Raw genomic sequence first — 24,205 nt, 5'->3', positions numbered from 1 at the left:
CCTTAGCCAAAATAAAAATAAATAAATTTTAAATATAAATTATAAATACATCTCTTAAGATTTATTTAAATTACAAATTATTCTCTGCAATTTTAAAAATTACATTATACTTCTTAAAGTTTCTAATTTCATAACAAATAAGTCATTTTATTAATAAATTATTAAGTTAATTAACAATTTTTAATAATGTTAAAATTTAATTTCAATTAATAATTTAGATAATTTTATTATTGTATAAGTGAACAGTTAAAAATTTCACTTTTTCAATTAATTCTGTTAAATAAAAAATTCTAATAAAGAGATATTTGTAATTTTCTAAATCACAAGAAACAATTCATATTTTAAACAAATATCAAAATGTATATTTATAATTTACCCAAATTTTAAAATGTTAGTACTGATCTTTGGGGAAACATTACCACCAAATCATTGGGAGAAAAAAAAAACAAACCCCTTCAGGAGAGTAATAACCAATGGGATAAATGCATATCTTCAAGTAAATTTGCAAATGAATAAAAGAAATACCACAATAACTACCTACATTAGGGGTGTTTGGCAAAGTTTTTTTTTGATTTTTTGGTTTAAAATCTACAAAATGACAAAATAGGTTAAAATAGTCAATAAGATAAAATGTCACATTAAACCATAATCATTTCAGTTTTTCTCTCACAAACATCATATCCAATTACAAAAAAATCTAACTATCTTTCCAAATACAAAAAATTCAACCTACTAAAATAGTCAAAAACTAAAATACCCTACTAAAATAACTACTTCCCAAACACCCACTAGGTAAAGTTCAGCCAATTTAACAAGAAGTGCTTATTTAGCAAGATTCAAGTTGTTCTGTGGGTAATTAGCAACTTTTTTATTTTTTCTTTTTTATGATCAGTAATTGGCAACTTTTGCTCAAGCAATACCACAATAGAACTTCTGCCCAGCGATCTAGAATCGTGCATATAATCTTGCAAGTCCTCATCGCAACCTATTAAAATCAACTCACCGTCCTCATCTTCGTACTTGACATAATAAGTTCCAGCCTTTAAGTCTAGCCTTTTAGCCACTTCTTGCTGCAACTGTAGGAAACTTGATGACAAAGACAGAGGAAATTTGATTGTAACACCTTCTCCATATTTTGCTTTTATAGTCACAATATTCGCATCTTGCATCGTTGTATCATATGGCTCGGTGTGAACAATAGTAGCCAAGGATTGAGTAGAAGGCAGATGATCAGAATTAACACAAGGGGCAGATTCATCGAGTTGAGAGCAACCAACCTTGTTTATGTGAGGTGGCCACCTCTTTACACCATAAGGCCTACATACACGCTTCAATGTAGATTTGCTAACTGCGAAAGGAAAAATCAAAATAAGAGAACTTACTTTCTATTTGTTTCTGCAAAAAGCTCAATATATATTCTCTATCAGAAGAGTCCATCTAGTTGAAATAACTACGGACATCACAAGTAACATTACATTTTAATTTAAGAAAGTGCAAGCATACCTTTGAGGTTTTTTGCAGCATTCTCAAGGCTCAATGCTGAATTTTGTAGGATATCCTCTAGCGGAATTTTAATTTTATTGTTGCCTTCTCTTTTTGACGCCTTTACTGTGCCTCCAGATTTGTTGCCTTTCATTTTTGACACTTTTACTGTGCTTTTCTCTTGCGTACAAGCAATAGCAAAGTTGCTATGTTCTGTACCGCCAGCATTGCTTCCAGTATTTATGGCATTCACTAATTGTTGATCTGATGAATCCACTTGCATTACCGCAACTTTACTTTGTGAGAGTTCCAGCCGAGGCAAAGATATAGTGGTTTGGGGGATTTGAACAGGATCAAGTTTCTCACCATTTTGAATACTAATTTCTTCAATATGTAATTCTTCCCCAAGTTCTTCTCTAGAAGCAACCCTAAAACAAGACAAATTTTTCCTCATTGTTTCCAATATTTTCCTTAATGAGGTATGTGGGTTTTCACTGGCATTGTTGCTCATCGGCATAAAAAACTCTAGCACGTACACATCATTTCCAGTGCAATTGCTCTCCAAGCATATTGCGAAGCAACCACTTAATCCAGCCTCTCGTGCATAGTGTGCCAACGGGTACTCAGTTAGCCTAAGTTGAGTTACATCCCTGCAGAATACCATATTAGTGGACAAAAGTGCTCTCCCAACAACCCCCACCCCATTCTTTAAGTGAGACAGAGAACTGACATGACGAAAATCATCATATTCACCATAGTCATCTTCATCATAGTCATAGCCATCTTCATCTTCACCATAATCAACTTTCTTGTAACAACAACTTGCATGAAGGATGCCACCATCAACCAGAGCCCTGCATGGGCAACCCATCTTGCATGGGACCCATGCCTGAGCAAAAGGTACATCATGAACATCACATACCCTTTTCAACACGTTCTTGATTTCATCGAAGGCAACTTTATGAGCTTCATTTTTGTCGTCATCCTAGTTTGAAAGTATTGTCACATCCAAGTATTAGTGAGCAAAAATTCCTCACCCTATTAATTTAAGAAAAATAAAAAAACCAAGTTTGACATTGCATTATAGTTTGCCACTTACTAATTCCATGGCCTCGTGATCAAATACAACTGAACATTTCAGACCAAACTTCTGCAGGGAATGGAAAGATGCAACTGAGGAATCTCATAAACTTTGAAATGTAGAATAATATTTTGCAAATAAAAGGACGCATATAAAAAACTTTATAATGGAAAAAATTCAGTCCATCGTAATATCTATTATCATGTTTGGTTCAATAAAAAGGAAAGAATATACATTGGAAATTTGGAAATGAAATCACCATATTCTCCAATTTGGAAAGCCAAAGATTACTAGCCATTCTATTCAAGCCTACAATCATTCCAACCAACAAAACACTACCTTAGTGTAGTAATGTCATTCCAGTTTGGGAACCGAACTAGGAATTGCACTCTCATTTTAGAACACATTCAAACAACGAAATGAAAGAGACTTGACATAAGATTCTTATTATGCGTCATTGAATTGTTGTTGCCATCCAAACATGAGTGTTTTAAAACACTTATGATCTAGAAAAATGAGAATGTGGTTTACTCTTTTGTGTGGTAACCCCTCCGAGCATAGTTAACAAACATATGACAAATTTAACAGCGTGTTTAACACTTGCGTTAAAGCATTATTTTTCTCTTTGAATAGGCAAACCCCCACCAACTTATTACACAAACAAACACACCACACCACTGTAGATGTTCTAAGAGAGAGAATGTAATGAGTAATCAATATTAACAAGATATTGAAAATGCCAATTTGTGAGTGAGTGGGGGACTAACCTCAAAATCTTTATATATACTGTACTCAAAATAGAGGCTACAACTGAGGTCTTTCTCTGGTGTCACTACTTCAATTACGCCAACACACCTTTGGGTAGAAGATTCAAAGACTGGGAAAGCCAAAGAATGTCGGACTCGGCAACGGAGAGCATCGTGACGCTGTGGATACTCAGTGATAGAGTAAAACTCCACATTAGGAGTGGATTCGGGGAATTGATGCTTGAACACTCGGGCAGGAAGGTGTTGTTCACAAGTCTTCCCCCCATCCAAATCAATGTCAAATTTAGAATCCATACAGATCATCCTATACCCCAAAAATCCTTCCATATCAGGTGGATTATATGTTAGAGAGAAGGGTTGGTTTCGAGTTGTAAGAAAAGACCGGCCCTCTTTTGTTGTTATGGGTGCCCAAAATTGAACTAGTACCGGATAAGGAGGCCCATAGACACCGTACATAATTGTGTAAAGCAAATCTCTGATGATCTTGTTTAAGTTGGAAATATCTGATAAAAACAAACAAATTTCAGGAGAGGATTGATTTCAAAACAAGGTAACATTATTGATTTAAATTGACTTGAAACGAGATAAATAAATAAATAAATAAATATTCAAATCTAAAAATAATAATCATAATAAATAAAGAAAGAGAGATAGGAGTAACTCACCGCCGTCGGGGAGAGTAGAAGGACGTTGGGGTTCGTCGTCTTCTCGGCTCCAGAAAACCACTCCATAGAAATATTTTGAGAGCAACCAGTTGAGTTCCTTGAACATATATTCCTTGAAATCGTCAGATAAATACGAGAAAAATTCCTCGGCCATTTTTCTGAGAAATCAATCGGTGACCTTCTAGTCCCTCCAACTATGGTGTTTAAATCAATTTTTTCAAGCAACTATGGTTCAAATTAGGTACAAAAAGGGCAGACTTCAAAATGGTTGCGTTCAAAGGGGTTTTTTCCATCGAGGAGTTCAAAAGCCTGATTCACTCTCTACATATAAATAAATGAAGAATGCTACTTACCTCGAAATATTAAAGGCGCGAATGGCTCGAAATCTCAAAACGACGTCGTTTTAAGGGTTTTTTTTATTCTCTTACCGGTAAGATAATATTTTCTGTACTATTCGCGCCATTCGCGCTCCACACATTCGAGGCCTCAATCTTTTATCTAAATAAATAACAAGGCAAGTCAAGTCAATATTTTCTTAAGTCCCCTTTGTTAGATCATTATTTTTTATTTTTTTATTTTTTTATTTTTTTAAGATAGATAAAAGCCAAAACCAAAAAATTAGGATACTCAACTGTGGTTTGGCTATTATTTTTAGGCTTAAAAAAAAAAAAAAAAAAAGTACAAAATGATAAATAGGCTAAATAAATTAATAAGAAAAATATCATATCTAATTTATAATTATTATATTTTTTTTTACAAAAGTCAAAAAATTAGTTATAGTTTCGTTTGAATAAAAAAAATAATAGGTGACACTAAACAAATAGGTAAAATAATGGAGACATAGGTTAAAATAATATGATCTTTTAAATTATTATTATTATTTTTATGGCCCTGAAAACTTAAAGCTTGGAGTTGTTGCCCCCAAAGTTTCAAAATTAAATTTATGGCCCAGTGCCCTATACCTTTCATATTTTCAATTTAAATTTGAACACTTATTACTTGATAATTTGATGAGTTTAGAAACATTATAAAAATCTAAGTTATTCAAACTCAACTCAATTAGACAGAAAAGATAAATAACACTTATTACTTGATAATTTGATGAGTTTATATACATTATAAAAATTTAAGTTATTCAAACTCAACTCAATTAGACTAATAAATAAGCCAAACTTAAATATGTTTAATAAAAACTTACTAAATTATCCAATGAAATTTTGAATAACTTTATTAATCAGATCAACTCAGTTGATTCACTGAACACATCGACAAAAGTGCTTCTTCAGTACACATTGATCAATGTATTTTAGGTGATAGGCATTCGAAAATAAATAAGCACCAGTGCGAGGGATGAATTCTGTCTCAAGGATATAGCGTCAAATGATAGCCTTAATCATTCATCTGTTTTCCTATTCTACAGTATATTTTCTATAAGTTATACAGTTTCAATTTTTCCAGTTTCAATCCTCATTTCTATTATTTATAAATATTGTTTTGTTTTTTCAGAACTGTGTTGTTTGGTTTACTACAATAAATTTTTGTATTTCGGATTCCGCTTCTGTTTTGCAAAAGTACCAAGGTCTTTTCTTCGTGTTCTGAAATTGTAACTCTTTTAAATTTCCAACACGAAAAATGTTAAAGAAAAACAAATTATATATATATATATATATATTTAAAAATAAAAATTTTCTTGCCATTTGGAGGATTTATAAAGAACTGAAGAATACAACATATTTAACTCAGGCACAATCACTTTCAAAATATTTTTATTCTACCAACTAATACTAAATTTCTAGGTGATGAATTATAAAAAAGACGGAATGCAAAAGCAATTGCAAAACTAACAAGCAAAAGTGATCATCTCTGCCTTTTGACTCAAAAACTGAGCTGGCTTGTCTTCAACCCAAGAAATGTTCTTCAACTTTTTTAAGACTTTCTTTTTTTCAAAAAAAAAAAAAAGAAATTTTTGTAATCTCATTGCCGTTTATCTTAATTTTTATTGTTTGATCTAAGTTTAACTTAATTTCAAGGTGTATCTGATTATTTTGATTAAAGAATTAATCACTATATTATCTATATTTATTATTTATGTGGTTGTGCATCAGAAGGTCACACGTAATTGGCACACAAGATAAAAGGAGAATAAAATTATTTTTGAAATAAGCGGTGGGATAATGAGTCCCAGAAGATACGAGGGGAATGTGAAAATTAGTCTATGTTTTCATATCCTATAGAGAATCCCAAACCAAGTATTACTAATAATAAAAGTGGCCAATTAGGGAAGTTGAGTACCTATGCAGATTTCTTCTGTTTTCTAGGACGGCAAATCATTAAAATTAAAGACAAGTAAAATAATAACTTTATCATCCAACTCTCCTAACCCATGTTTGCTTTTCACATCTCCAAACTCATGCTCTAAGTTCTGCATTTGTGTGCATACCACTAATATTTCTTAGTTTTATTAGTTACAAAAACTGAAAAAAGGGCATTTTTCAAGATGGAAATCAAATCTCAGTTATTGACTTTGGTAGCTCTGATTAGTTTTTGCTCTCTTGCCCATTCCTTTGAACCTAGTCCTTTGCAAGACTTCTGCATTGCTGATACTAACAGCCCTGGTATTTTGCTTTATCTTACACAAACTTTTTATTAATTTCTTTATTCTCTTCTTATCAAATTTAGATGTGCATTAAATCTTGGTGTTTTCATGTCATTAAACTTGGGTCAGACCTTTTATTTCTAAATCTTCCTATCACTTTGTCCCAATATATATACAATCATAATATCATGTGAGAATCTCAAAAAACAAAAATCTTGAAAAATGTGATTTTATGAATAAGAATGCATTAAGACATTTCATGTACATGCAAAACTGCTTGAAGTTGGAAAATGAACACTACACATGCACTTGATTTTTGTGTGTATTATACAGGTGCATAATTTTACATAGATTTAATTTTTAATTTAAAATTAATTAGGTAGTGTAATTATAAAAATTTGGAACAGAGGATCTCATTCTCTAAGTCCACGCAATAAAGCCATCTACAAAAAAAAAAAAACAAAAAACAAAACATTAGAATTTGTTACATAATATCAATCCAGTCAGCCATAGAGAACATGTTCTAACATGCATTTAAGGTAGAACAATTGAGAAATGTCTTCTTGAAAATAAAAAAAAAGCACACACACACATATATATATATATGAATCATGCAGTATTTATTCCAACCAACTGCATAAACAATCTAATATGTAATTTCTTCGTCCTATAAATATATAATGACAATTATTAGAATATGTAGATGTTATTTTCATAAAGTTGTCGCTCTTTAAACTAAGTGTTGCGAGTTTTTCCACTAAGTGTAAGGCGTTCTCGGCTCAAACTCCAAGCCTACGGGTCCTAAGTACATTCCGTTAGTTGTCACAGGTCGTAATTGTCATGGGGAAGCAGTCCGTGAGAGCCACACGGTGGTTCGGGGGCTGTTTTGAATTTTTGACCCTAAAACGCCATTTTTCGAGTAAGTTAAAGGCGTATTTAGCTCTAACTTCCAACCTACGAGTCCGGATTACATTCCGTCAGTTATCACAAGTCCTATTTGTCATGGGGAAGCTGTCCATGAGAGCCACACGGTGGTTCGGGGGTTATTTTGAATTTTTGCCTTGGAAACGCCCTTTTTCGAGTAAGTTTAAAGCGTATTCGGCTCTAACTCCCAACCTACTGGTCCAGATTACATTCCGTCAGCTGTCACAAGTCCTGTTTGTCATGGGAAAACTGTCCGTGAGAGTCACACGATGGTTTGGGGGCTGTTTTGAATTTTCACCCCCGAAACGTCCCTTTTTGACTAAGTTTAAGGCGTATTCGGCTATAACTCCCAACCTACGGGTCCAAATTACATTCCGTCAATTCTCACAAGCCCTAATTGTCATTGGGAAGCAGTTCGTGAGAGTCACACGGTAGTTCGGGGGCTATTTGAATTTTCGCCCCGAAATGCCATTTTTCAACTAAGTTTAGGGCGTATTTGGCTCTAACTCCCTACCTACGGGTCCGGATTACATTCTGTCAATTGTCACAAGTCCTATTTTCATGGGGAAGCTTTCCGTGAGAGTCACACGGTGGTTCAGGGGCTGTTTTGAATTTTCGCCCCCGAAACGCCCTTTTTCAACTAAGTTTAGGGCGTATTTGGCTCTAACTCCCTACCTATGGATCCAAATTACATTCCGTCAATTGTCACAAGTCCTATTTTCATGGGGAAGCTTTCCATGAGAGTCACGTGGTGGTTCGGGGCTGTTTTGAATTTTCGCCCCCAAAACGCTCTTTTTTGACTAAGTTTATGGTGTATTCGCCTCTGACTTCCTACCTACGGGTCCGAATTGCATTCCGTCAATTGTCACAAGTTCTATTTTTCATGGAAAAACTGTCCGTGAGAGGCACACGGTGGTTCGGAGGCTGTTTTGAATTTTCGCCCCTGAAACGTCATTTTTCGACTAAATTTAGGGCGTATTCGGCTCTAACTCCCTACCTACGGGTCTGAATTACATTCTGTGAGTTTTCACAAGTCTTATTTGTCATGGGGAAGCTGTCTGTGAGAGTCATACAGTGGTTCGTGGGCTGTTTTGAATTTTCACCCCCGAAACGCCCTTTTTTGACTAAGTTTAGGACGTATTCGACTCTAACTCCCTACCTACAAGTCCAAATTACATTCCGTCAGTTGTCACAAGTCCTATTTGTCATGGAGAAGTTGCCCGTGAGAGGCACATGGTGGGTTGGGGGCTGTTTTAAATTTTTGCCCCCTGGAATACCCTTTTTTCGTGTAAGTTTAGAGCGTATTCTGCTCTAACTCCCTACCTACGGGTCTAAATTACATTCTGTAAGTTGTCACAAGTCTTATTTGTCATGGGGAAGTTTTCCGTGAGAGTCACACGTGGTTCAAGGGCTGTTTTGAATTTTCACCCCGAAACGCCCTTTTTTGACTAAGTTTAGGACATATTCGGCTCTAACTCCCTACCTACGGGTCCGAATTACATTCTGTCAGTTGTCACAAGTCCTATTTGTCATGGGGAAGCTGCCCATGAGAGCCGCATAGTGGGTCAGGGGCTGTTTTAAATTTTCGCCTCCGGAATGCCCTTTTTCTAGTAAGTTTAGAGCGTATTCGGCTCTAACTCCCAACCTACGGGTCCGAATTACATTCCATCAGTTGTCACAAGTCCTATTTGTCATGGGGAACCTGTCCATGAGAGTCAAATGGGAGTTCGGGGGCTATTTTGAATTTTCACCCCCGGAATGCCCTTTTTCGAGTAAGTTTAGGGCGTATTCGGCTCAACTCCCAACCTACGGGTCCGAATTACATTCTGTCAATTGTCACAACTCCTATTTTTCATAGGGAACCTGTTCGTGAGAGTCACACGGGGGATTGGGGGTTGTTTTGAATTTTCACCCCTGAAACACCCTTTTTCGACTAAGTTTAAGGCATATTTGGCTCTAACTCCCAACCTACGGGTCCGAATTACATTCCATCAGTTGTCACAAGTCCTATTTGTCATGGGGACCTATCCATGAGAGTCACACGGGAGTTCAGGGGCTGTTTTAAATTTTCGCCTACACTCTCCCATTAGTTTTGCAGACCTGCAAAAGTACTGAGAGTTCACAAAGCTTGCTCGAGTGCAAGAAGTGCCACTCGAGCGGAGGAGTAAAATTTTAGGCAACAAAAGTTTGAAAACCAAGCAGCCAACATGTTCCAAACACAACCATTACAATCTAATAGCGAAACTCAAGGAAGTATGAGGGGAAAAAGACATGAACAACACTACAAAACCATGAAACCCGAGTCCAAGATAAAAAATGGTCTGGTTAAAACCGGAATCGCTATACTCTCTCTCTCTCTCTAATGTATATATGTATGTATGTATGTCCATAGCAAATTGAATCTAAATTTTTTTTAGTGTGCTGGTGTTTTGATCTGTGAACTAGAAGAGAAGATGAATCAGTGTAGGTGTAGACACCCGATTTTTTGACCGTCCGTAAGACTTGGGCGCTTTGTCTTGTGCACTCGATGATGAAAGTTACATTGTGTGTGATTCGAATGATCAACGAAGGACTCCAAGGTCAGGCTTTGAAATAGTCCCAACATCTTCCTTTTTATCTTGTTCATCCTTCATAGATCCTTTTTTGGACCATTGGGCCACCTAACACTGAGCTTGAAGCAAAGAAACATGGAAGTGCATAGACGCCCGGCCGTGCCTCATTGGATACGAGGTTATATCTCCGTTTTGAGGGTTGAACAATTTCCAAAGAGCCTATACACTCATTTGAGAGCTCCTTCTTCTTGTGCAAGCCATCTTTGAGCAAGTTTGCCATCTTTGAGTCCTAGTTATTCTCCACACACACCTTTAAACCTTAACCTTGGGGTCTTGGTTGAACGTTGAGAATCATAATTCAACTTTGAGAGTGTGTTAGGATTGAGTTTTCTCAACAATCAAAGCTTACTCCGTTTAAGAGGTATAAGCTTGTAATTTTTGTTTTTTGCTTTCATTTCACTTCATCTTTAGCTATTTCTTGTGTTCTTGAGCTATTTTGAATCCATGTCAAGTGTTGAAACTTGGGTTTGAATAAACTACCAAAGGTGGTGAGGATTAACAACCTTACTTGTACCTACTTTCATGGCTCAACCCTTTGTCTTTACACTTCTTTTCTTTGACTTATAAACTGATTTTCAGAGTTTAAATAAGGGTTAAAACATGGTTTGAAGTCCCAAAAGTGGGGAGGGGGGGGTTAGCCACCCCCTCCTTGTTCTAACTTACTGGTTTTGTATATTTTGCTATTATCTACCTTTTTGTGTTTTTTAGCATAAGTTTTGGTCACTATTTTTCACATAGTAGGGGCTATTTTAGGGCTATCCTAGTTTATTTAATTAGTGTATGCTTGAACATATAGCTTGTTGTGTTGGAAGTTCAAATATCTAGCTTGTTATGTTGTGTTACCCATGCTTTGATAGCTTTTCTTTGTTTAGTTTTTTTTTTTTTGTGTCAAGAGTTCCATTTTAATAAGCAATTTTGCGTAATCACTTCTTTTCTTCTTTTCTTTTGTTTGAGAGTTGTTTCAAAAGATTGACAGTTGTTCAAAGCATGGGGGAAAAAAAACTATGCTCAATGGCTTAATCTCTATGAAGATTCATCGTCAAGGCATAAGCTTTCTTTCATGCCGAGAATCGCTTCTTGTTTGATGTTCCTTCTCATTTAGTGGACTTAACCATCACCTTGGACATATTGATTAAAGAATGGAAAGGACGAATAAAATGGGCTTAAAATCAATGAAATCGACATAAAGAAAATGAGTTAGATTGTTTGGGTTCGGCCGGACATTATGCCGAATCAGTTGTGTCAAGAATCGTCATACAACAATTTATGATGTTTTGATGAATTTGAAAGTATCTCTACCACCCTCTTTGAGCTTACTTCATGATATGAATGAAAAGTGGTTTGTCATAGCATTGATTGATTTTTGTTCGATTGTCTTCGAAATCATCAAGTGATCAAGTTGCTTATTGATGGTTTTGGAACCAACTTCATCCTTCTCTTGAACCTCACCATAATAGAGAAGAACAAAAGGGACAAACATAGCTTAGAAACATTCTATCTGCATTATTTTCACTTCAGAGCACAAAAATGGGGTTTTGCATGAAATTAGGGCATGTTCGGTTGTCTTTAGACCCGACCGGGCCTCATTAGGGGCCGGCCGGGCCCCAATTATTGGTAAACAGTGTGTTTTTGTAAAAATAGAAGGTAGTGGTTGAAGGTGAAATAGGACAGATTCCCAAAAAGGCAGACAGAGTGGCTTCTGAAACCTGTCTTCTTTGATATGCATGCATTGCTTTAATTCATTATTGTAATCATTGTTGTTATAAATTATCATTGTTGTAATTAATTATTTTAATTAGTTCTATTGTAGTAATGGTTTATTAGGTAGTTAGTTTGTCACTCCTTATTAGCTTTTGTTGTAATAATTTAGCTAGTTAGGTCATTAGCTTAGCCAGTTAGTTATTTATTCTTTCATTTGCTTTTGTAATAGTTAATTTAATTCAGACATTCGGACACTCGTTTGGACCCTCTTGTACGAGGGCAAACAATGTAATAAGTGTGTATGTTTTCCAACCCCTATTTCTTTCTCTGCTTATGATGGTAGTATAAAGTATCATGTTTTCTTGGCATTTTCCATGATTTGCATCCATTTGTCTTGCACGCATCAAAGCTCGGTTCATCATTCTAACAAAGCATTTTTATTTCTTAAATTCTTTAAATACGTGCTTTATCTCATGCCTTAAATTGATTCAAATACCATGTTAGTAGCCGAGCCCATTAATTGCATTTTGTATATATCGCATTAGTCATTTTGCATTAGTTAGAGATATGCATGTTTTCTAATTATTTTGTTTTGTTTTGGCTCGAAGTACTAGGTGAGCATTTGATTGCTTTAGCATAATGCATGCGTGCGATTGTTGCCATGTCATTAAAACATAAATTCCATGAGGACTGCTTAAGCGATATATCTGTTTGAATGCCAGTGGATGAAGGCTAATTGCTTGAATTAGAATAAATTAATTAGTGTACATACTCACTTTTTTTTAAGCGACGCGTATTCAAAACAATTTTCAAATAAACATGAAATCGTAGAGTCTCAATTCTTACAAATTAGTCTATACTTGTATGCGTCACATAGTAAAAATAGCATAACAAATCGGAACAAGAACATATAATGTAAATAAGAGTCACATTATGATTAGCAGAGGCCGATCTTTTGATCGGGCGAGTGGGTACTAAATTCATGACCTTTCCTTCTCGTACCTAAGTTCTCGAACCGAGACAATCTTGGTGATAACGGATACGTGGCCTTTGGCACGAGTCATGGGTTTTCTAAATTTTTCAAAAATATTTAGGTGGCGACTCTGTATCTGGAAAATCAGTCTATTTTTGGCATTTTGATTCAAAATCAATTTTTCAAAAGATTTGTCGGATTTGGACTCATTTGTGTTTATCTATTTCACATTGTATTTGTGAAATCAGATTCAGAATCATGGGAGTTCGAGTTGTAGGGCTATCATATTCGAAAGGAGCACGAAAAGTAAGCTACAATTTCTAGCAACTCCACTGCGGACTTTAGAGAACTTGACTCGAAATTCATAATGTGAAATTTTATCTACACTTATATATTCTTTGCATTGCATTTGCATCGGTGTGCTTAAGTCACTGTGTTTGCCATCTGCTATTCTTAGACGGTTTGCCAAAGGCTTGCCCAAAATCTTGCCAAAAGGCTGACCAGCAGTGGGCTCTGCCATGTTGGAAACACAACCCTTGGATTTGGATTACCGCTATACCGTTTGATTCTCTTTTCACTTCTTGGTGTTAGGTGTAAGAGGTATATTAGGTAAATCTTGCTAATGTACCCCTTTGACCATTTGGCCTAGCTGCATATAGTCAAGCCATAGTTACTGTTCCAAACTAAGACAAAATGCTTGCCCGTATGCAGGATTATGTGAAGCTTTTATAGCTTTTCTTTGTTTAGTTTTTTTCGTGTCAAGAGTCCTATTTTAATAATCAATTTCGCGGAATCACTTCTTTTCTTTTGTTTGAGAGTTATTTTAAAAGATTGACAGTTATTCAAGCATGGGAAAAAGACCTATGCTCAATGGCTTAATTTCTATGAAGATTCATCGTCAAGGCATAGGCTCTCTTTCATGCCGAGAATCGCTTCTCGTTTGACGTTCCTTCTTGTTTAGTGGACTTAACCATCACCTCAAACAAATTGATTAAAGAATGGAAAGGACGAATAAAAGGAGCTTAAAATCAATGAAACCGACATAAAGAAAATGAGTTAGATTGTTTGGGTTTGGCCCGAATCAATAGTGTCAAGAATCATCATACATCAATTCATGATGTTTTGATGAATTTGGAAGTATCTCTACCCCCCCTTTTTGAGCTTACTTCATGATAGGAGGGAAAAGTGGTTAGTCATAGCATTTATTGATTTTTGTTTGATTGTCTCTGAAATCATCAAGCAATCAAGTTGCTTAATGATGGTTTTGGAACCAACTTCATCCTTCTTTGAACCTCACCATGACAGAGAAGAATATAAGGAACAAACAAAGCTCAGAAACATTCTGTCTGCACTATTTTCACTTTAGAGCACAAAAACAGGATTTTACATGAAATTAGGGCACGGCCGATTGTCTTTGGACCCAATCGGGCCTCATTAGGGGCCGGCTGGACCCTAATGTTTGGTAAACAATGTGTTTTTGCAGAAACAGAAGGTAGTGAAAAGTGAAATAAGGCAGATTCCCAAGGAGGCAAACAAAGTGGGTTCTGAAACCTGTCTTCTTTGATGTGCACGCATTGCTTTAATTCATTATTGTAATCATTGTTGTTATAAATTATCATTGTTGTAATTAATTATTGTAATTAGTGCTATTGTAGTAATGGTTCATTAGGTAGTTAGTTTGTCACTCCTTATTAGCCTTTGTTGTAATAATTTAGCTAGTTAGTTCATTAGCTTTGCTAGTTAGTTATTTATTCTTTCATTTACTTTTGTAATAGTTAGTTTAATTTGGACATTTGGACACTCATTTGGACCTTCTTGTACGAGGGCAAACAATGTAATAAGTGTGTATGTTTTCCAATCCCCATTTCTTTCTCTCTTTTATTTCTCCGCTTATGATGGTAGTATAGAGTATCTTGTTTTCTTGGCATTTTAATGATTTGTATCCATTTGTCTTGCATGCATCAAAGCTCGGTTCATCATTCTAACAAAGCATTGTAATTTCTTAAATTCTTTGAAAATGTACTTTATCGCATGCCTTAAATCGATTCAAATACCATGTTAGTAGTCGAGCCCATTATTGCATCTTGTATGTGTCACATTAGTCATTTTGCATTAGTTAAAGACATGCATGTTTTCTAATTATTTTGTTTTATTTTGGCTCGGAGTACTAGGTGAGCATTTGATTGCTTTATCATAATGCATGCATGGGATTGTTGCCATGTCATCAAAACATAAATTCCATGAGGACTGCTTACGTGATATATCTGTTTGAATGCTGGTGGATGAAGACTAATTGCTTGGATTGGAATAAATTGATTAGTGTACATACAAACTCACTTTTTTTTTAAGTGACACATCTTCAAAATAATTTTCAAATAAACATGAAATCGAAGAGTTCCAATTCTTGCAAATTAGTCTATACTTGTGTGCGTCACATAGTAAAAATAGCATAACAAATAGGAACAAGAACATGTAATGTAAATAAGAATCACATCATGATTAGTAGAGGCCGATCTTTTGATCAGGCGAGTTAGGTGCTCAATTCATGACCTTCCCGTCTTGTACCTAAGTTCTCGAGCCAAGACAATCTTGGTGATGATCGACACGTGGCCTTTGGCACAAGTCATGGGTTTTCTAAATTTTCTAAAAATATTTAAGCGGTGACTCTGTATCTGGAAAAGCAGTCCATTTTTGGCATTTTTATTCAAAATCGGTTTTCTAAAAGATTTGTCAGATTTACTCATTTATGTTTATTTATTTCACATTGCACTTGTGAAATCAGATTCAGAACCACGAGAGTCCGAGCTGTAGGGCTATCGTATCCAAAAGGAGCACGAAAAGCAAGCTACAGTAGGGAGATGAGCGGGGGCTCAATTTCTGCATCTAACTCCATCTTCTTCCGTAAACTTCACTGACTTAGCCTTTTGAAGCCCTCAGTAAACGACCAATTCAGACCTTCGAGATGGCATCTCAAGTATATGATTTAACTTTTTTCTATTTTTTCATTAATATATTGCATTTTCATTAATTTTACTCTTAATTTCTGTATAAAAAAAAAAATCTGATTTCATTATTTTTATCAAATAAATTCTAGTCATCAAACTGAGATTTTCGACTCTAAAGCAATGATGGAGCTTCTTGACATCATTCTAACCAAGGTATAAACTCCTCCTCCGTGTGTATTTTCTAGACGCTTTGTTTGGTTGTTAAGTGTAAAATGAAAAGGATTTTAATCCCTAAACTCTAGAACATGAAAGATGTCATGTATAAATGTGGTTTTAGTTGCAGTGCAGTAGAAAACTAATTTACAAATTATCAAGTTGATGATGATATGATGGAATAAGTTGTCGAACTTGATATTCTTCATACATGATTTTTTATGTATTTTTTTAAGATTACAATTTCTTTTTATATATCTTTTTAGCAAAGAATACAATCTTGTTGTTAATACTTGACAACAATTAAGCAACTTCAAGTCCTATTTTTTAGGATTGATATGTGTTTTGTTTGCCGTGTTAGGCTACTTTAACTACCATTGCCATAGTATCCACTTTCTACAGCTCCAACTAGGGTTATGCATAATACAGCCAAAATTACACCAAATCACTTTGAAGCGCGCAAATTTTCAACTCTGGAGGGCAGGTTGGACGAGTGGGAGGCCCAGCTCTGGAGGGTCGGCGCGGGTGGCGGGTGAAATTTTCTAACCTTGTTTCAAAAAAAAAAAAAATCACTTGTTATACACATACACTTAAGCTCATTTTTTTTCAGCTCAAGATCTAAAATACACACTTTAGAGAGAGAGAGAGGGCTCATCCTTGAAGGTTTTGAAAGGAAATTCAAGAGCTAGGTGGATTAGCACAAGAACTAGCTAGAATTTGGAAGATTGGAGCTTCTAGGTGAGTAGTTGAACTCAAATTGAAGAGTTTAAATTCATAATTGAATGAATTCAAAGACAATATGAAGAATTTGAGGTCCACATGTTCATGCATGTATAGAACTGCCATGAATTTGCATAATCTACCATAAGGCATGCTAAACATGAAGACTTGTGCACCAAAGTTTACATATTGTAGACACCCCATTTTTGACCGACCTTAAGACTCAGACGTCATCGATTGAGCGCTCGGTGATGACACATGTTGTGCTCGTTCTGAGGTTACAGAGTCTCGACTGAGAGCCTTGCCTCCGAACCTCGGGACTCTTTTGTGCTTTGCCTCGATTTGCGAACCAAGTTCTGTTTTCCCTTCCCAAAGGGAGGGAGAGGCCTCGTAGACCATCTCACAATAGCCGTAGGCTACTTTTCGTGGTCGTAGACCATTATTCCCATTTGGAGACCAGTTTCTGATTTTCGGAGCCGTCGGCCGTGCGCCTCAGTTCGGGACCGCTTAATTTTCTCCGTTTAACTTATTGAGGAAGCTTGAACATTTTGAACCTTCGTTTTAGCTTCTTGAGGAAGTTTGAACCTTTTGAACCTTCGTTTTAGCTTCTTAAAGAAGTCTGAACCTTTTGAACCCTTGTTTTGGCTTCTTGGGGAACCTTTTGAACCTTCGTTTTAGCTTCTTGAGGAAGCTTGAAGCTTTTGAACCTTCATTTTAGCTTCTTGAGGAAGCTTGAACCTTTTGAATCCTTATTTTAGCTTTTTGAGGAAGTTTGAACCTTTTGAACCTTCTTTTTTAGCTTCTCCAAGAAGCTTGAACCTTTTTTTAGCTTCTTGAAAAAGTTTGAACCTTTTTTAGCTTCTCCAAGAAGCTTGAACCTTTTTTTAGCTTCTCCACGAAGCTTGAACCTTTTTTAGCTTCTCCAAGAAGCTTGAACCTTTTTTTAGCTTCTCCAAGAAACTTGAACCTTTTTTTAGCTTCTTGAAGAAAAACCTTTTTTAGCTTCTCCAAGAAGCTTGAACCTTTTTTTAACTTCTCCAAGAAGCTTGAACCTTTTTTAGTTTCACCAAGAAGATTGAATATTTTTTAGCTTCTCCAAGAAGCTTAAACCTTTTTTAGCTTCTCTAAGAAGCTTGAACCTTTCTTTAGCTTCTCTAAGAAGCTTGAACCATTTTTTAACTTCTCCAAGAAGCTTGAACCTTTTTTAGCTTCACCAAGAAGCTTGAACCTTATTTTAGTTTCTCTAAGAAGCTTGAACCTTTTTGTAGTTTCTCTAAGAAGCTTGAACCTTTTTTAGCTTCTCCAAGAAGCTTGAACCTTTTTTAGCTTCTCTAAGAAGCTTGAACCTTTTTTTAGCTTCTCTAAGACACTTGAACCTTTTTTAGCTTCTCCAAGAAGCTTGAACCTTTTTTAGCTTCTCCAAGAAGCTTGAACCTTTTTTTAACTTCTCCAAGAAGCTTGAACCTTTTTTAGCTTCACCAAGAAGCTTGAACCATTTTTAGCTTCTCCAAGAAGTTTGAACTTTTTTTTAGCTTCTCCAAGAAGCTTGAACCCTCTTGTTTTTCTATGGTGTTTAAATACAATTTTTTCAAGCAACTATGGTTCAAATTAGGTACAAAAGGGCAGACTTCAAAATGGTTGCGTTCAAAGGGTTTTTTCCATCGAGGAGTTCAAAAGCCTGATTCACTCTCTACAAATAAATAAATAACAAGGCAAGTCAGTCCCCCTTTGTTAGATCATTATTTTTTATTTATTTATTTTTTTAAGATAGATAAAAGCCAAAACCAAAAAATTAGGATACTCAACTCTGGTTTGGCTATTATTTTTGGGCTAAAAAAAGTACAAAATGATAAATAGGCTAAATAAATTAATAAGAAAATATCACATCTAATTTATAATTATTATATATTTTTTTTTTTACAAAAGTCAAAAAATCCAAACCATGCAAGACTAAAAAAGTCTCAACACAAAAAATTAGTTATAGTTTCGTTTGAATAAAAAAAATAATAGGTGACACTAAACAAATAGGTAAAATAGTGGACACATAGGTTAAAATAATATGATCTTTTAAATTATTATTGTTTTTATGGCCCTAAAAACTTAAAGCTTGGAGTTGTTGCCCCCAAAGTTTCAAAATTAAATTTATGGCCCAGTGCCCTATACCTTTCATATTTTCAATTTAAATTTGAACACTTATTACTTGATAATTTGATGAGTTTATAAACATTATAAAAATTTTAAGTTATTCAGACTCAACTCAATTAGACAGAAAAGATAAATAACACTTATTACCTGATAATTTGATGAGTTTATATACATTATAAAAATTTAAGTTATTCAAACTCAACTCAATTAGACTAATAAATAAGCCAAACTTAAATATGTTTAATAAAAACATACTAAATTATCCAATGAAATTTTGAATAACTTTATTAATCAGCTCAACCCAGTTGATTCACTGAACGCATCGACAAAAGTGCTTCTTCAGTACGCATTGATCAATGTATTTTAGGTGATAGGCATTCGAAAATAAATAAGCACCAGTGCGAGGGATGAATTCTATCTCAAGGATATAGCGTCAAATGATAGCCTTAATCATTCATCTGTTTTCCTATTCTACAGTATATTTTCTATAAGTTATACAGTTTCAATTTTTCCAGTTTCAATCCTCATTTCTATTATTTATAAATATTGTTTTTTTTTTCAGAACTGTGTTGTTTGGTTTACTACAATAAATCTTTGTATTTTGGATTCCGCTTCTGTTTTGCAAAAGTACCAAGGGCTTTTCTTCGTGTTCTGAAATTGTAACTCTTTTAAATTTCCAACAAGAAAAATGTTAAAGAAAAACAAATTATATATATATATATATATATATTTAAAAATAAAAAATTTCTTGCCATTTGGAGGATTTATAAAGAACTGAAGAATACAACATATTTAACTCAGGCACAATCACTTTCAAAATATTTTTATTCTACCAACTAATACTAAATTTCTAGGTGATGAATTATAAAAAAGATGGAATGCAAAAGCAATTGCAAAACTAACAAGCAAAAGTGATCATCTCTGCCTTTTGACTCAAAAACTGAGCTGGCTTGTCTTCAACCCAAGAAATGTTCTTCAACTTTTTTAAGACTTTCTTTTTTTCAAAAAAAAAAAAAAAAGAAATTTTTGTAATCTCATTGCCGTTTATCTTAATTTTTATTGTTTGATCTAAGTTTAACTTAATTTCAAGGTGTATCTGATTATTTTGATTAAAGAATTAATCACTATATTATCTATATTTATTATTTATGTGGTTATGCATCAGAAGGTCACACGTAATTGGCACACAAGATAAAAGGAAAATAAAACTATTTTTGAAATAAGCGGTGGGATAATGAGTCCCAGAAGATAAGAGGGGAATGTGAAAATTAGTCTATGTTTTCACATCCTATAGAGAATCCCAAACCAAGTATTACTAATAATAAAAGTGGCCAATTAGGGAAGTTGAGTACCTATGCAGATTTCTTCTGTTTTCTAGGACGGCAAATCATTAAAATTAAAGACAAGTAAAATAATAACTTTATCATCCAACTCTCCTAACCCATGTTTGCTTTTCACATCTCCACACTCATGCTCTAAGTTCTGCATTTGTGTGCATACCACTAATATTTCTTAGTTTTATTAGTTACAAAAACTGAAAAAAAAAAAAAAAGGCATTTTTCAAGATGGAAATCAAATCTCAGTTATTGACTTTGGTAGCTCTGATTAGTTTTTGCTCTCTTGCCCATTCCTTTGAACCTAGTCCTTTGCAAGACTTCTGCATTGCTGATACTAACGGCCCTGGTATTTTGCTTTATCTTACACAAACTTTTTATTAATTTCTTTATTCTTTTCTTATCAAATTTAGATGTGCATTAAATCATGGTGCTTTCATGTCATTAAACTCGGGTCAGATCTTTTATTTCTAAATCTTCCTATCACTTTGTCCCAATATATATACAATCATAATATCATGTGAGAATCTCAAAAAACAAAAATCTTGAAAAACGTGATTTTATGAATAAGAATGCATTAAGACATTTCATGTAAATGCAAAACTGCTTGAAGATGGAAAATGAACACTACACATGCACTTGATTTTTGTGTGTATTATACAGTTGCATAATTTTACATAGATTTAATTTTTAATTTAAAATTAATTAGGTAGTGTAATTATAAAAATTTGGAACAGAGGATCTCATTTTCTAAGTCCACGCAATAAAGCCATCTACAAAAAAAAAAACAAAAAACAAAACATTAGAATTTGTTACATAATATCAATCCAGTCAGCCATAGAGAACATGTTCTAACATGCATTTAAGGTAGAACAATCGAGAAATGTCTTCTTGAAAATAAAAAAAAGCACACACACACACACATATATATATATATATATATGAATCATGCAGTATTTATTCCAACCAACTGCATAAACAATCTAATATGTAATTTCTTCGTCCTATAAATATATAAAAACAATTATTAGAATATGTAGATGTTATTTTCATAAAGTTGTTGCTCTTTAAACTAAGTGTTGCGAGTTTTTCCACTAAGTGTAAGGCGTTTTCGGCTCAAACTCCAAGCCTACGGGTCCTAAGTACATTCCGTTAGTTGTCACAGGTCGTAATTGTCATGGGGAAGCAGTCCGTGAGAGCCACACGGTGGTTCGGGGGCTGTTTTGAATTTTCAACCCCAAAACGTCATTTTTCGAGTAAGTTAAAGGCGTATTTGGCTCTAACTTCCAACCTACGAGTCCGGATTACATTCCGTCAGTTATCACAAGTCCTATTTGTCATGGGGAAGCTGTCCATGAGAGCCACACGGTGGTTCGGGGGCTATTTTGAATTTTTGCCTTGGAAACGCCCTTTTTCGAGTATGTTTAAAGCGTATTCAACTCTAACTCCCAACCTACTAGTCCAGATTACATTCCATCAGCTATCACAAGTCCTATTTGTCATGGGAAAACTGTCCGTGAGAGTCACACGGTGGTTCGGGGGCTGTTTTGAATTTTCGCCCCCGAAACGCTCCTTTTTGACTAAGTTCAAGGCGTATTCGGCTATAACTCCCAACCTACGAGTCCAAATTACATTCCATCAATTCTCACAAGCCCTAATTGTCATTGGGAAGCAATTCGTGAGAGTCACACGGTAGTTCGGGGGCTATTTTGAATTTTCGCCCTCGAAATGCCATTTTTCAACTAAGTTTAGGGCATATTTGGCTCTAACTCCCTACCTACGGGTCCGAATTACATTCTATCAATTGTCACAAGTCCTATTTTCAAGGGGAAGCTTTCTGTGAGAGTCACACGGTGGTTCAGGGGCTGTTTTAAGTTTTCGCCCCCGAAACGCCCTTTTTCGACTAAGTTTAGGGCGTATTTGGCTCTAACTCCTTACCTATGGATCCGAATTACATTCCGTCAATTGTCACAAGTCCTATTTTCATGGGGAAGCTTTCCATGAGAGTCACGCGGTGGTTCGGGGCTGTTTTGAATTTTTGCCCCCAAAACGCTCTTTTTCAACTAAGTTTATGGTGTATTCGTCTCTGACTTCCAACCTACCGGTCCGAATTACATTCTGTCAATTGTCACAAGTTCTATTTTTCATGGAAAAACTGTCCGTGAGAGGCACACGGTGGTTCGGAGGCTGTTTTGAATTTTCACCCCTGAAACGTCATTTTTCGACTAAATTTAGGGCGTATTCAGCTCTAACTCCCTACCTACAGGTCTGAATTACATTCTGTGAGTTTTTACAAGTCTTATTTGTCGTGGGGAAGCTGTCCATGAGAGTCACACGGTGGTTCGTGGGCTGTTTTGAATTTTCCCCCCTGAAACGCCCTTTTTTAAATAAGTTTAGGACGTATTCGGCTCTAGCTCCCTACCTACAGGTCCAAATTACATTCCGTCAGTTGTCACAAGTCCTATTTGTCATGGAGAAGCTGCCCGTGAGAGCCACATGGTGGGTCGGGGGTTGTTTTAAATTTTCGCCCCCTGGAATACCCTTTTTCGAGTAAGTTTAGAGCGTATTCGGCTCTAACTCCCTACCTACGGGTCTAAATTACATTCTGTAAGTTTTCACAAGTCTTATTTGTCATGGGGAAGTTGTCCGTGAGAGTCACACGTGGTTCAAGGGCTGTTTTGAATTTTCACCCCGAAACGCCCTTTTTTGACTAAGTTTAGGACATATTCAGCTCTAACTCCCTATCTACAGGTCCGAATTACATTCTGTCAGTTGTGACAAGTCCTGTTTGTCATGGGGAAGCTGCCCATGAGAGCCACATAGTGGGTCGGGGTCTGTTTTAAATTTTTGCCCCCGGAATGCCTTTTTTCGAGTAAGTTTAGAGCATATTCGGCTCTAACTCCCAACCTACGGGTCCGGATTGCATTCCGTCAGTTGTCACAAGTCCTATTTGTCATGGGGAACCTGTCCATGAGAGTCAAATGGGAGTTCGGGGGCTATTTTGAATTTTCACCCCTGGAACGCCCTTTTTCGAGTAAGTTTAGGGCATGCATTGCTTTAATTCATTATTGTAATCATGCATTGCTTTAATTCATTATTGTAATCATTGTTGTTATAAATTATCATTGTTGTAATTAATTATTGTAATTAGTTCTATTGTAATAATGGTTCATTAGGTAATTAGTTTGTCACTCCTTATTAGCTTTTGTTGTAATAATTTAGCTAGTTAGGTCATTAGCTTAGCCAGTTAGTTATTTATTCTTTCATTTGCTTTTGTAATAGTTAATTTAATTCAGACATTCGGACACTCATTTGGACCCTCTTGTACAAGGACAAACAATGTAATAAGTGTGTATGTTTTCCAACCCCTATTTTTTTCTTCGCTTATGATGGTAGTATAAAGTATCATGTTTTCTTGGCATTTTCCATGATTTGCATCCATCTGTCTTGCACGCATCAATGCTCGGTTCATCATTTTAACAAAGCATTTTTATTTCTTAAATTCTTTAAATACGTGCTTTATCTCATGCCTTAAATTGATTCAAATACCATGTTAGTAGCCGAGCCCATTAATTGCATTTTGTATATATCGCATTAGTCATTTTGCATTAGTTAGAGACATGCATGTTTACTAATTATTTTGTTTTGTTTTGGCTCGGAGTAGTAGGTGAGCATTTGATTGCTTTAGCATAATGCATGCGTGTGATTGTTACCATGTCATCAAAACTTAAATTCCATGAGGACTGCTTAAGTGATATATCTGTTTGAATGCCGGTGGATGAAGGCTAATTGCTTGAATTAGAATAAATTAATTAGTGTACATACTCACTTTTTTTTAAGTGACGCGTATTCAAAACAATTTTCAAATAAACATGAAATCGAAGAGTCTCAATTCTTACAAATTAGTCTATACTTGTATGCGTCACATAGTAAAAATAGCATAACAAATCGGAACAAGAACATATAATGTAAATAAGAGTCACATTATGATTAGTAGAAGCCGATCTTTTGATCGGGCGAGTGAGGCACTCAATTCATGACCTTTCC

The 24,205-nt window shown here is 35.2% G+C and overlaps 1 protein-coding gene across 2 annotated transcripts; it reads right to left on the bottom strand.

Moving 5' to 3' along the window:
- Positions 1-608: 608 nt before the first annotated feature.
- LOC114297391 (protein NLP6) lies at positions 609-4,333 on the bottom strand. Of its 2 annotated transcripts, XM_082891379.1 has the most exons (5): positions 3,996-4,333; positions 3,331-3,833; positions 2,582-2,632; positions 1,504-2,467; positions 609-1,348 (listed from the first exon to the last, which is right to left on the bottom strand). In XM_082891379.1, exons 1-5 carry the CDS (start codon positions 4,147-4,149, stop codon positions 837-839), a joined length of 2,184 nt encoding a protein of 727 aa, XP_082747505.1. In that variant the 5' UTR covers positions 4,150-4,333; the 3' UTR covers positions 609-836. The 2 variants fall into 2 exon arrangements, with proteins under 2 accessions (XP_082747505.1, XP_082747506.1); XM_082891380.1 differs by lacking the exon at positions 2,582-2,632 and having other exon boundaries at positions 3,996-4,332.
- Between the last annotated feature and the right edge of the window lie 19,872 nt (positions 4,334-24,205).

This window comes from Camellia sinensis, chromosome 10 (genome assembly GCF_055761805.1).
Source record: "Camellia sinensis isolate YWXY chromosome 10, ASM5576180v1, whole genome shotgun sequence".
In the NCBI taxonomy this organism is placed as follows: domain Eukaryota; kingdom Viridiplantae; phylum Streptophyta; class Magnoliopsida; order Ericales; family Theaceae; genus Camellia; species Camellia sinensis.
Note: the sequence above shows the minus strand (reverse complement) of the source record. Positions and strands in the feature narration are given on the sequence as shown.

What these genes read in the sequence shown, in the direction of transcription:
- LOC114297391 (XM_082891379.1), bottom strand. Translation starts at nt 4,149, where the DNA reads ATGGCCGAGGAATTTTTCTCGTATTTATCTGACGATTTCAAGGAATAT. An exon ending in TTCTACTCTCCCCGACGGCG is followed by an intron (nt 3,834 to 3,995) that starts GTGAGTTACTCC and finishes TGTTTTTATCAG; the next exon opens with ATATTTCCAACTTAAACAAG. An exon ending in TGCTGCAAAAAACCTCAAAG is followed by an intron (nt 1,349 to 1,503) that starts GTATGCTTGCAC and finishes TTCCTTTCGCAG; the next exon opens with TTAGCAAATCTACATTGAAG.